This window comes from Perognathus longimembris, chromosome 6 (genome assembly GCF_023159225.1).
Source record: "Perognathus longimembris pacificus isolate PPM17 chromosome 6, ASM2315922v1, whole genome shotgun sequence".
Classification (NCBI taxonomy): Eukaryota; Metazoa; Chordata; class Mammalia; order Rodentia; family Heteromyidae; genus Perognathus; species Perognathus longimembris.
The window spans coordinates 64,451,986-64,465,343 of record NC_063166.1 but is presented as its reverse complement, the minus strand read 5'-3'; the positions used below and the strand labels follow the sequence as shown (position 1 = coordinate 64,465,343).

General features: G+C 43.3%; 1 protein-coding gene across 2 annotated transcripts in view; it reads right to left on the bottom strand.

Moving 5' to 3' along the window:
- The window catches only part of Dnaaf9 (dynein axonemal assembly factor 9), a 120,914-nt gene that overhangs the window by 17,695 nt on the left and 89,861 nt on the right, over positions 1-13,358 (bottom strand). For both annotated transcript variants that reach the window (XM_048348887.1, XM_048348886.1), the window contains exons 28-30: positions 11,554-11,679; positions 10,312-10,349; positions 413-548 (exon numbers count right to left, since the gene is read on the bottom strand). In XM_048348887.1, the coding sequence (XP_048204844.1) occupies positions 413-548; positions 10,312-10,349; positions 11,554-11,679 (300 nt within the window). The remainder of the gene's footprint in view (positions 1-412; positions 549-10,311; positions 10,350-11,553; positions 11,680-13,358) is intronic.

The following is a 13,358-nucleotide window of genomic DNA, read 5'->3' as shown; positions in this document are numbered from 1 at the left end:
CACAACAATACTAGTATAGGATAGTGACAAATGGGGTCTTCTTGGTGGCTTTTACAGAATCAAAACACTTCAAAAACTACCTTCGATAATGATTAGGTCTTTTTTTTTTTTTTTTTTTTTTGGCCAGTCCTGGGCCTTGGATTCAGGGCCTGAGCACTGTCCCTGGCTTCTTCCCGCTCAAGGCTAGCACTCTGCCACTTGAGCCACAGCGCCACTTCTGGCCGTTTTCTGTATATGTGGTGCTGGGGAATCGAACCTAGGGCCTCGTGTATCCGAGGCAGGCGCTCTTGCCACTAGGCTATATCCCCAGCCCATGATTAGGTCTTAAGTACAGTGAAAAGATCCTGTGGGCCATAGGCAGACTGCTGTGTCTGAGAAAGTGACTGATTCTATAAAGTCTGTAGAAGTTTACCTGGTAACAATCCCATTTTCTGCAAGAATGAATGCTGCGGCAGGGTTGGCAGCCCTGATAAGGCTTTGCAGCTGCACAAGGAGAGGATGCCTTTGCTCTGTAGTGTGACTGGTGAACACCACATTGTTAACAAGACCTGGGGAATAGAAGCAAGAATAATTAGCCTTCAGAGTCCTGATGGGCTGTGACTACTTACTCTGACCATTCCTTCCAGTAGCCTCTGATGGGGATGTGACCATTCAGTCTTCCTTCTAGAAACTGCTGCATCTTAGGGTAAGCCCTGCAGCTGCTTCACTTCCTACCCTCTTTATCTGAAATACAGCTTTCTGCTCCTCTCTGCATTTCCTGATCAGAGTTTCTCATATCCCTGTGCTATTTACCTCTGCCAGTTGAGACCACAGACCTTTATTTAACAAGTCCTAGCTTCATATCAGGCACTGTTATATTCACACAGAAAATGAAAAAAAAGGAAGCCCAGGAACAAAGCTGTGTTTGGGCCGCCATTATACCACTCCCAATTTCTGTGAAAATCTAGTCATAAAACACATGACACCACAGAGAATGTGGAGGTCAGGAAAGTTACCACAGCCTACAACCCCAACATAATGTCACTCCTATTTTTACATAGTTATGATCAGAGTATACATACCATTTCTGATATACATTTGCACTTTTGGTATTCAATAATTTTTATTTACTTCTTGGGAAAGTATTAGATACAAAGGCAAGTGCACTGGGATGTACTTGTAATTCCAGCCAGTTTGGAAGGCTAAGCCATTGAATTGCTTGAGCCTAGGAGTTTGAGACCATTAAGGGCAACATAGAGAGATTTCTTCTCAGAAAAAGGAAATTAAAGTCAGGTGCTAGTGGTTTGCCTCTGTACTTTTTTTTTTTTTTTCCCCAGTCCTGGGCCTTGGACTCAGTGCCTGAGCACCATCCCTGCATCCCTGGCTTCTTCCCTCTCAAGGCTGGAACTCTGCTACCTGAGCCACAGCGCCCCTTCTGGCCACTTTCTATATATGTGGTGCTGGGGGAATCGAACCGAGAGCTTCATGTGTAGGAGGCAAGCACTCTTGCCACTAGGCCATATTCCCAGCCCCTGCCTTTGTAATCTTAAAGGCTGAGTTACTCAGGAGGCTGAGATCTAAGGATGATGGTTCAAAGCCAGCCCAGGCAGAAGAGTCTGTGAGAGTCTTAACTCCAATTAACCATCAAAAAAATTGGAAGTAGGCCTGAAAATATGGCCTAGTGGTAAAATGCTTGCCTCGTATACATGAAGCCCTGGGTTAGATTCCTCAGCACCACATATATGGAAAAAGCTGGAAGTGGCGCTGTGGCTCAAGTGGCAGAGTGCTAGCCTTGAGCAAAAAAAAGAAGACAAGGACAGTGCTCAGGCCCTGAGTTCAAGCCCCAGGACTGGCAACAAAACCAAAACCAAACAAAAAAATTGGAAGTAGAGCTGTGGCTCAAAGTGGTAGAGTGTTAGCCTTGAGCGAAAAAGCTTTGGGACAGAGCCCAGGCCCTTAGTTCAAGCCCCACAACTAACCAAAAATAAAATAAATAAGGAAATTAAAAATAGAATTAAAAAATAAATAAGGTAACAAAACCAGGTGTCAGTAATATAAATAGGACAAGTACCTACATATAAAACAGCAGAGTGCCATCACCTGAGCTTCAAGGAGTATCAGTACTGGCCAATCACATTTCACATCTACCATTCCTCAGCCCATCTCCTGCCTCATCCACTAGCTATTCAAATATTTCACCCAAAAATATTTTAGTATTGAATATCTCTAATGTAAAGACTCTAAAAAAGTAGTGACTAACAAACTCCATAAAAAAAAAAATCCAGTCCAGCTGGGTGCTGGTGACTCACACCTATAATCCTAGCTACTGAAGAGGCTGAGATCTGAGGATCACAGTTTAAAGTCAGCCCAGGCAGAGACTTTTATGCTGGGACTCAGCCTCCTGAGTAGCTAGGATTACATCCATGAGCCACCACCAGCACCCAGTTTGCCTTTTCTATTAATAGGTACTTATCCCATTAGTCTCACTAGTATTACTGACACTGGATTTTGTCACCTTGATTTTTGGATTTGTGTATTGTGTATGTGTACACACACACACATCCTGGAGCTTGAACTCAGGGGACTGGGGGCTATCTCTGACTTTTTTTCACCTCAAGATTTGTGCTATACCACTTGAACCACAGCTCCACTTCCACTTTTTGGTAGTTAATTGGAAATAGTCCCACAGATTTTCCTGCCTACACTAGCTCCAAACTGAGGTCTTCAGATCTCAGCTTCCTGACTAGCTAGGATGAAAGCCATGAAGCCACAGGTTCTCAGCTTGGCCCTTAGTTATGTCCACACAAGGCTAGCACTCTACCACTTGTGAAACTCCTCTTTTTCTGCTTTCTTTTTTTTCTGGTTAATAAGAATCTCAAGGACTTTTTGCCCAGGTCGGCTTTGAACTGCAATCTTCAAATCTCAGCCTCTTCAGTAATTAAATCCATCCAATCCTTCTCTTCCTCCTTCCTTACTTCCTTTCCTCCCTCTCTCCCTTTCTCTTTCCTTTTATTCCTTTTTTCTGAAAATATATCTTATCTTGTTGCCTAGAAAGGGCTGGACCTAGGATCAAACAATTCAATGGCATAACCTTCCAAATTAGTTGAGATTACAGGTATATCCCACTATACTTGGCTTTTAACTACTTTTTGTTGTTGTTGTTTTAACTTTTGGCAATATGATAGCTACAGTCTTTGTTTTGTTTTCCTCTGAAAAGTGGTCACTTGGGATCCATTTTTAGTTTGTAAAACAGCTATTATCTTTGTAAGTTATCTAAATCATTCCCCCCCCCCCCTTTTTGTTGTTGTGGGGCTTGAACTCTGGGCCTGGGCACTGTCCCTGAGCTCTTCAGCTCAAGGCTAGCACTCTACCATTTGAGCTACAGCACCACTTCCAGTTTTCTGGTGGTTAATTGGAGATAAAAGTCTCACAGGCTGGCTTTGAACAGCAATCTTCAGATCTCAGCCTCCAGAGTAGCTAGGATTACAGGTGTGAGCCACCACACCCAGTTGTCATGAAAAGGTCATGTTTGTATCTTTGAACTTGTGATCTTCCTGTTTTACCTTCCAAATGCAGAAATTACAGACATGTGCCAACAAGACTGGATTACTGTTTATTTATAATATTACCTTTAAACAATGTCTACTGACTTCCATATAAAAAATTGTGAAGTTGTTGTATAAATTTAACATTTTCCATTTCTCCACTATCATATTCTTGTAGGTCACATTAAGATTTTTAGCTCCTCTACAGGTTACTTTTAAATCTTTGAACAATTTTTAATTTTAAATTTTTGTGCCAATACTGGGGCTTGAACTCAGGGCCTGAAGACTGTCCCTTAGCTTTTTCACACAAGGCTGACACTCTAGCTCCACTTCTGGCTATTTTGGTGGTGAGAACTAAGTGTTTCTCTTGGATTTGTCTGCCTAGACTGGTATCCTTTGATGATGTGATCCTCAGAATCTCAGCCTCCTCAGTAGCTAGGATTACAGGCGTGAGCCACCAGTGCACCTGTCTCGTGTCTTTTTTTTTTTTCCAGGTCAGTCATGGGGCTTGAACTCTGGGCCTGGATGCTGTCCCTGAGCTCTTCAGCTCAAAGCTAGTGCTCTACTGATTGAGCCACAGCACCACTTCTGGTTTTTTGGTGGTTAATTGGAGATGAGTCTCATGGACTTTCCTGACAGGGCTGGCTTTGAACCTCCATCCTCAGATCTTAGCCTCCTGAGTAGCTAGGATCACAAGCATGAGCCACCAGTGCTCGACTCTTGTATTTTATTTTATTTTATTTTATTTTTTTCAAATATTTATTATCAAACTGATGTACAGAGAGGTTACAGTTTCATACGTTAGGTATTGGATACATTTCTTGTACTGTTTGTTACCTTGTCCCTCATGCCCCCTCCCTCCCCCCTTTCCCTCCCCCCCCCAGGTGTTCAGTTCACTTACACCAAACAGTTTTGCAAGTATTGCTTTTGTAGTTATTTCTCTCTTTTTTTTTTTACCCTGTGTCTCTCAAATTTGGTATTCCCTTTGAATTTCCTACTTCCAATGACTCTTGTATTTTAAAAAGGTTCCTTCCATGCACGTTTTCCTTTTTTGCTGGTGCTGGGGCTTGAATATAGGGCTGGGGCGCTGTCCATGAGCCGCTTTGTGTTCAAGATTAGCTCTCTACCACTTGAGCTACAGTGCCATTTCCAACGTTTTCTGAGTCCTTTATTGGAGAAAAATGTCTCATGGACTTTCCTACCCAGGCTGGCTTCAAACTGTGATTCTCATGCCTCAGTCTCCTGAGCAGCTAGGTACCCTGCTATCCTGAAGCTTTTGCACTAAGATTGGCCTTCTTCCACCAGTGTCTGGGACGCCTCCTAATCAAGGTGATAGCTGGGGTGCCTGTGCCTTAGCTCTCAATTCAGAAAGTCACTCTCGAGGCTGCAGGGCTATAGCAAGGCCTGCTTAGATAGTCTGTCATAATCCCATGCCTGGTTCAACCACAGGAGGAAGTTCAAGAGGTTATGCCCCAAATGTGGCACTGTGGGCAAGCAGGTGGTATCCTGAAATTCTCAGGATTCATAGGCAAACAAGTGATCTATGAGATTCTCAAGACAAGAACAGTGGTGGCTCTTAAAAAGAGGAGACAGGAAAAACTGAATGGAGATCTATAAAGGCCTAGGGGACGCTGGTATCCTCCTGGGCAAAAGAAAAGGGAGTGTAATACCAGTGGAAACATGCCCACCTGTGGAGTATTTACCAGCATCACAGGTACAGGGCTACCCTGCTGAAGAAAAGCTAGGAGATGTACCCTTTCCAAAGTTCTGCCTGCCAAACATGTACCATCTGGACAAATCTTGTAGGGCTGAGATTCTAGGTCAGGAACTGGGCATAGAAAAGAGCCTTTGCTTTAATGGGAAGCAAGCAAAAGGATTATCCCCAGCATTCCTGAGACGGCTATGTAAACTGCCACCTGCCAAGAGGAAATGCCATCTGTGAGGCAGGTACACAGTTATCTGGTGCACAGGGAAAACAGGCCACAAGAAGAAGTTTCATCTTGTTTGGGCCAGGAGCTTCCTTATGTTGTATATCAAGGAGTGAACACCAGATTTAGCCAAAGCCTCACTTGTCTGGGATGTGAATGAGCAGGCAGCTTAGCCTGATCTGTTCCTAAGCACAGGAAAAACAAACAAACAAACAAGTCCCTGCAGTCACTTTCAACATCTCAAACTGGACTAAAAGCTCACAGCAGCCCAGGAGTAAATACATTTTTTTCTTTTTGTGCCTGTCATGGGCCTTGAACTCAGAACCTGGGCATTGTCCCTGAGATTTTTTGCTCAAAGCTGGCACTCTACCTCTTAAGCAATAGCTCTATCTCCAGCTTTTCTGGAGACTGCAGAGTCTCACAGACTTTTCTTTCTGGGCTGGCTTCAAACCTTGATCCTTAGATCTCAGTGTTCTGAGTAACTAGGGTTATAGGTATAAGCCACTGGTGCTCAGCTAAAACTCATTTCTTTTTATCTACAGATACTTCCAAAAGGAGGCCATAAGAACAAAATAGCTCCACTTTGCCTTTAAGCCAGAATTGTCTAGTTTGCAGTTTAAGTAGCAAGATTGCTTCCTAGGTTTTGAATTTCTATCAGCATACCATCCTGAGGATATTACATAGTCCTTTTTTCCTTATAAAATAATCCTCTGTGGTTAAAAGCAGTGAATCAAGTAGCCTAACTTATGAACAGGAGCAAAGGGAGATACCCTCCCTGGGGTATGAAGTGTTTGTCCACTGGTGATAAAGCCTACTTCTAAGTAAACCCTTTATCTCCTCCCTCTCCATACTGCCTGTGCCCATGGTAAGCCTCAAATGAGGCCAGGCCACAGAGTCCTGTGTGTTTAGATGCAAAAAAGAAGATATTTATCAAGGCACTGTCACTCCATGAGCAATACAGCCTCAAGGTCATCTGTCCCTATCCTAGCTAACTATTTACAAGCATGGACTTGACACATTGCCTTTGAACAGTGAGTCGGGAAGGTAGTACTAATGGAATATATCTTGCAAGTGCCAGAGGGAACAGTCTGACTTGGCCTAGAAAGATTCAAACTAAAAGGAGCTTTACTCCCAAGGCTATTTTTGGTTTATGGACAATGATAAAGATCAAGACCTCCAAGATCCCCACACCTGGCCATTTGTGCTTGTTTATCATGCAAAAAAGTAGAGAGGCACTGAGGGAGAAAGTGCCAAGGAGAAGGCAGCTCCAACATTACAAGAATGACAGGGCCTAGGACAGGTCAGCAAGCAGTCAGAACCATTAACCAGAAATACACTTCCTCAACTTCCCTGGAAGACAACACTTTCTGAGTCAACTTTTATTCCCAGTCTTGAGCTATGGACTCCCATAAACTTTCTCTATCAAGTCTACTATCTTCCTGTAGCTCACAGGTTTTCTCTTCAGCAACAAGGGAGGAGGAATTAATTCAGTAATAGTAATTACTTTGGGAGGGGGTTTGTTTTTAAGACAAGTCTCACTGGCCTGGAACTCTTGATCCTTTCCCTCAGGCCCTCTTACCCTGTCATGACCCCAGTGTTGGGATTGCAGACATGTGCCACCACACCTGACTGGTTGTTTTATTTTCGCCATAATGGGGTTTGAGCCCATTATGAACCCACTATGAACCCATTATTAAGCAGCAAGCACTATACCACTTGTGCCACACTCCCAGCCATTCTTGCTTTATTTAATAGGATCATGCATATTATCCTAGGCTGGCCTGGTCTTCAATCTTCCTAGTTATGCCACTCATGTAGCTAGACACATGCCACTAAGCCTAGCTTTATTGGTTTGAGATGGAAACTTGAAATTTTTACCCAGACTGGCCTCAAACAGCAAGATTCCTGGGATTACAGGAATAATCCATCACATGTGGGGGGAGAACTAGGGTTTTGAACTCAGAGATTCAAATTTCATTAGGCAGGCCTTCCAGCCTCTTTAGCATGCTCTCTGTCTCTCTCTTTCTCGTCTGTGTGTGTGTGTGTGTGTGTGTGTGTGTGTGTGTGTGTGTGTGTGTGTGTGTGATGTGTGTGCTTTTGTACTCAACGCTAGCACTCTACTAGTTGAACCAAAGCTCTACTTCTGGCTTTTTGGTAGTTCACTGAAATAAGAGTTTCATGGACTTCCTGCTCAAGCTGGATTCAAACCATGATCCTCAGATGTCAGCCTCCTGAGTGGTTTGGATTACAGGATGAGCCACCAGTGCCTGGCAGCTCTGATTTTTTTTTGGCTGGTCCTGGGGCTTGAACTTTGGGCCTGGGCACTGTCCCTGAGCTTCTTTGGCTCAAGGATAACTCTTTATACTTGAGCCATAGTGCCACTTCTGACTTTTTGTGAGTAGTTTATTGGAAATAAGAGTCTCATGGACTTTCTTGCCCAGGCTGGCTTTGAACCATGATCCTCAGATCTCAGCCTTCTGAGTAGCTAGGATTATAAGCATGAGCCACTGGTGCACAGCAAGCTCTGATTGATTGATTGATTGATTTCACCAGTCCTGGAGCTTGAACTCAGGGCCTGGGTTCTGTCCCTGAGTCTCACTGTGCTCAAGGCTAGTGTTCTACCACTTGAGCCACAGCACCACTTCCAGTCTTTCCTGTTTATGTGGTACTAAGGACTTGAACCCAGGGCTTCGTGCATGCTAGGCAAGCACTCTACCACTAAGCTACATTCCCAGCCAAGCTCTGATTATTTTTGAGAGACAGTTTCCTCCTTTGCTGCCCATGTCAGCTTGGACTGCAATCTTTCTATTTATGCTTTCTAGTGTATCTGTGATGACAGGTATGCGCACCAAGATGCCCAGCCTTTTCTGTTGAAATGAGGTCTCAAAAACTTTTCTGCCTACGCTGGCCTGAAACTGCTATCATTCTGATCTCAGCCTCTCAAATAGCAAGGGTAACAAGTGTCAGCCACCATGTCTGGCATAGAAATAAAAACTTCTTGAAAGCACTCTCCTCTCGCTGTCAATCTCTCTTTTAACAGCTCTAAACACCTTAATGTATCATTTACATTTTCTGGCTTCTAGTAGCTCATTGACTACTAGTCCACTTGGCTTCAGCCAGCTCTCACCTGAGTGAACAGGTACTCACTCAGTACTCAGGTACTCTTGCTGAGGTCATTGCAAAGTCAAAGGCTTTTTTCTGTTCTTCTCTTAAGGTCTCTGCAACATTACACACCACTGGTCCTATTCCTTCTCTGATGTCTGAAGCTCTGCTCTGTCCTGCTTTGACTTTCAGTTTCCTAGACTTTTCATTTCCCCCCACACTCTGGCCTTCTTACTTTTCAGACCCATGCCTGGATATTGGCTGACTATACACCATGCCCTTGGCCTTGACTAAAACTTCCAAATACATTACTTAGGGTCAGATAGCTTTCTTGATTATCTCTGTACATATATTTTGGTGATTTCTGTTTCAAGGGCAGGTACCACTACCTTTCTTAATCCCCTAAAATAAAAACCTACTAAGCCTATAGCACCAGGGGCACTTACCTATAATCCTAGCTTCTCAGGAGGCTGAGATCTGACAAGTGGGGTTTGAAGTCAGCTGGGGCAGAAAAGTCTGTGAGACCCTTATCTCTAATTAAACATCAAAAAACCAGGAATGGAGCTGTGGCTCAACTGGTAGAGTGCTAGCCTTGAGCAGAAAAGCTCAGTGAAAACACCCAAACCCTGAGTTCAAGTCCCAGGACACACACTTCCCCTGATTCCACGCCTCCCCCCCGCCCCACCCAAAGGTTAAAAAAAAAGCAGAGTCAACCTGGATCCCTCTTTTCCAACTTATACCTAACTTCCTTCTGGGTTACACACTGAGTGGACAACTTCTATTCTACCCTGATGCTGCAATGCAGTGCCTGGGAATTACAAAAGGGCTTCAAGACTACCTGGTATAGCAGTCCAACAAACACATTCCCCTTCCCCCCTCAGGGACCAGTGTCCTGCCTTGGGCAGCACCCAGATCAGCTGTTTCCCAAGACAACAGCTCTGGTATGCTGTTGTCTCTGCTCCCTGCAGACTGGCAATGGGATCAGCAAGGCACAGATGTGCTGGGAACATCGAGTTGTTTTCTTCCATTAGATTTCTGCTTGCTAGGCTGGCTCAGGAAGTCCATTCCCAAGCATAGCTCATGACAACAATGGGCATTTGATCACTACTGTGGGGAATTTATAATTTATTCACAATCTCTAGGCATCACAGCTAATTTGACTAGAAAGTACAGCTTCCATAGTTGGTAGTAGTAGGACAATGCAAAGTTGAATATAACCGGCAGGATGAGTAGATTCTTCTAAATATATTCAAGGAGGTATGGAAAATTACAGTGTGTGAAAGAAGGGGTGACATTAAGGAAGATAGGTTCTGCCAAAAATTGTGCCCTGGGGATACAGCAATTCATTAAGATTTTGTTTATCCAGAGACTACTCAACCCAGTCTTTAGCTACAAGGCCAGAGCATACCTGAGCTTAGGAGTGATGCTGCTGTGATTGTTTGTTGCCATTAAAAGAAACTTGAGGGAAAGGATGGCAGGGTAAAATGGGAGAGAACAATGAAAGGGTGGCATTGATCAAGATTCATTTTATTTGTAATCTGACATATGGAATTGTAACCTCTTTGCACACCTACTTAATAATAAAAATAACTACAATATAAGCTCTTGGAAGAAATGTGTTTATCAAATATGATAAAAGAAGGTTGTCAAAGTTCCCTGTTTTAGATTTTAGAGTGGTAGCATGGAGATTTAGAAATCTCTTGTACCTGAACAGAAAGTGAAAGGCATGTAAGCAGGAAGTAAAGCATATTGCTTACCTTGTGAGCACTGATCAAGGCATTTTGGGAAGAGAAATCTAGGGATAAAAGAGAGAAATATTAAAAAAAACCATTCATTAGAGTTGTCTTGATTATTTCCCTCAAAATACAAATATTGCTGATATGCAAGTTGACATATTTGATGAGGCAAGTGGCAGGTAGTACTGCACCCTAGACAGGCATGGTTATTTAAGACTTTCACCATTTTAAACTGAAAGTCTCACTGTGCAGGAGTCTCCATATGGTCCACCCTTGGTGAAATGTGATAAGAGAAGATGTTAGGAGCAGTGCCAGTTCTTCAGACAACAGGAGATAGAGTAAGATGGATTTCTATTTTTTAACTTTTTGTTATGCTAGGGATTGAACCCAAGACCTCACAAGCCAGATAAATGTTATCACTGAGTTATACCCCTAGCTTAATCCTATTCACAAATCCAGTGGTGAATGAGAGCAGGAAACTGACTATATTACAAGTGAAACAGGATAGAGGATGATGATTCAAAGTGTGAGTTAGCTAACAGCTCTAGCACTGCTTTGAGCTCCAGAGAAAAATCTTACAGGGCTTTGAAACTCCCAAAACATCAAAAAGTCCTTCCCAGGGAAGAATGGTTTGTGTATATACGTGTGTGTGTGTGTGTGTGTGTGTGCGTGTATTTTTTTTTTTTTTTTGGTGCCAGTCCTTGGGCTTGAACTCTGGGCCTAGGCACTGTCCCTGAACTCCTTTTGCTCAAGGCTAGCACCCTACCACTTGAGCCACAGCACCACTTCCAGGTTTTTCCTGTGATTAATTAGATATAAGAGTCTCATGGCCTTTCCTGCCTTGTCTGATTTTGAACTGGGATCCTCAGATCTGAGTAGCTAAGATTATAGGAGTAAGCCACCTGCACCTAGCTTTCTTTCATTTCTTAAGCATTAAAAGGACATAATTCCTGTTTTAACACCTTTGCATGTATTCTATAATTACTCTCATTTCTATTTGGGTCACTTAAGAATCTAGTACTTGAGCCAGGCACTGGTGGCTCACACTTGTAATCCTAGCTACTCAAGAGGCTGAGGTCTAAGGATTATAGATTGAAGTCAAACCAGGCAGGAAAGTCTGTGAGACTCTTATCTTTCCCTCTCTCTCCTCTCTCAAAGTCAAACATGTACAGTGATGTTCTTATTGTAGTGACTGGGGAAACAGTCACTTTTAGCACAATTAAATATGCCACCAGACAGTGTGAGGTGGCCATAAATAACTACCTGTGTTCCATGTAGCAGCTCAGAGGCTCCACACATGCTGTGATGGCACCAATGGTGAAGAAAGACTTGACATTTGAGTCTGGGTGAGTCTGTATAGCCTGGACAACATCAATAATGTCTGTGTAGCTGAGGAGGGGAAAAAAGGGAATGATTAGTTTACCAGCTGGGGCTGCAGAATGTGGGACAGGTAGAAAGAAGACCAAAAGGAACAGCTTGTGATGGGTTTTCTTGGAGTCATGACACTTCACAATTTAGAGCCCCTGGAATCTACAAAGCACTTCTGTATTCCTAATTCTGCTAGTCCTCATAAATGTTCAAGAGAATGGGTAGAAGAGGCACCCAGCTCTGCAGAAACAAAGGAAGCATGCTCTAAGCACTGAACTCAAGTGTCCTTGAGCATGTTTTCTAATCATTAAGTTAGGAGCTCACAGCAGTGTCTATTTTCTTTGTAACTCTTTCCTCTCCTTCCCATTTCACAGACCTGCCTAGTTCAGCAGACACATGATAAATTCCACTCAAAATCCCATCTTTTGCTTGCAAATCCTCCCTAACTCCAGACTTAGAGCCAGTCTGATTTCTTCACTAAGAAATTAGTATGTTTGTGATCTAACTTTCATAAGCCTGCTCCTCCTGCCCTTCTTATCAGAGGGGATTCTGCTTCATATGCAAGGCCAGAAAATTTGCTTGCCTTAGGTTTCAACATATAACTTAAAAGAGATCACACTACCATATTTAAACTGATTCCAAACTGCTACAGTCTCTTGCTTAAATCATCCTGACAGCCTCCCACTTGATCCTTCATACTTCTTACTTCTGTCCAATTTATTCTAAACACAGAAGTCAGAGGGATATGCAAAAGCCATAGTCAGCCCATGTCACTGCTCTGCACCAAACTTCTAGTGGCTTTTCATCTCATTGTGAAAGCTGAGGCACTTAATAAGGGCCTGACAGCTTTCTGATCCCCTGGCACCCCTCTCCCCCAACAGAGGCAAGAATTTCATCAACCATCAGGTCCTTTCCCCTAATCCAACCACCTTGGCCTCCTGGCTTTTCCCTGAACATGCCAGACATACTTGTACCTTTGTACTCTCTGTCCTCTCTGCCTGGAATGCTCTTTCCTATCTGCAAGTCTTGCTCCCTTGCTCTCTTCATTTCTCTGCTCAAGTGGCATTTTATTGTTGTTGTTTTTGCAGATCTAGGGATCAAACTCAGGGCCTTGCACATGCTCAATTTCTACCACTGGTATATATTAAGAAGCAGCTTATGAGAAGGCAACATCTGACTTCATACTTGCTATGCAATATAGAAGCCACTTTCTTAGCACTCCCTACTCCTTTCCCTCAATTTTTCTCTAAAGCATCAATCATAAACTACATATAATGTCTTTTAATTTTGTTCATATATATATATATATATTTTTTTTTTTGGCCAGTCCTGGAGCTTGGACTCAGGGCCTGAGCACTGTACCTGGCTTCTTTTTGCTCAAGGCTAGCACTCTGCCACTTGAGCCACAGAGCCACTTCTGGCCTTTTCTATATATGTGGTGCTGAGGAATGGAACCCAGGGCTTCATGTATACGAGGCAAGCACTCTTGCCACAAGGCCATATTCCCAGTCCCTCTTTTATATTTTTGTTGCTTTTGTTTTCTCCTTTCTCATTTATTTGTTTACTGTCTCTACAATAAGAACAAAAGGGAACTGGGTACTGGTGGCTCACACCTGTGATCCTAGCTACTCAGGAACCTGAGATCTATCTGAGGATCACGGTTCAAAGCCAGCCTGGGCAGGGAAGTTTGTAAGACTCAT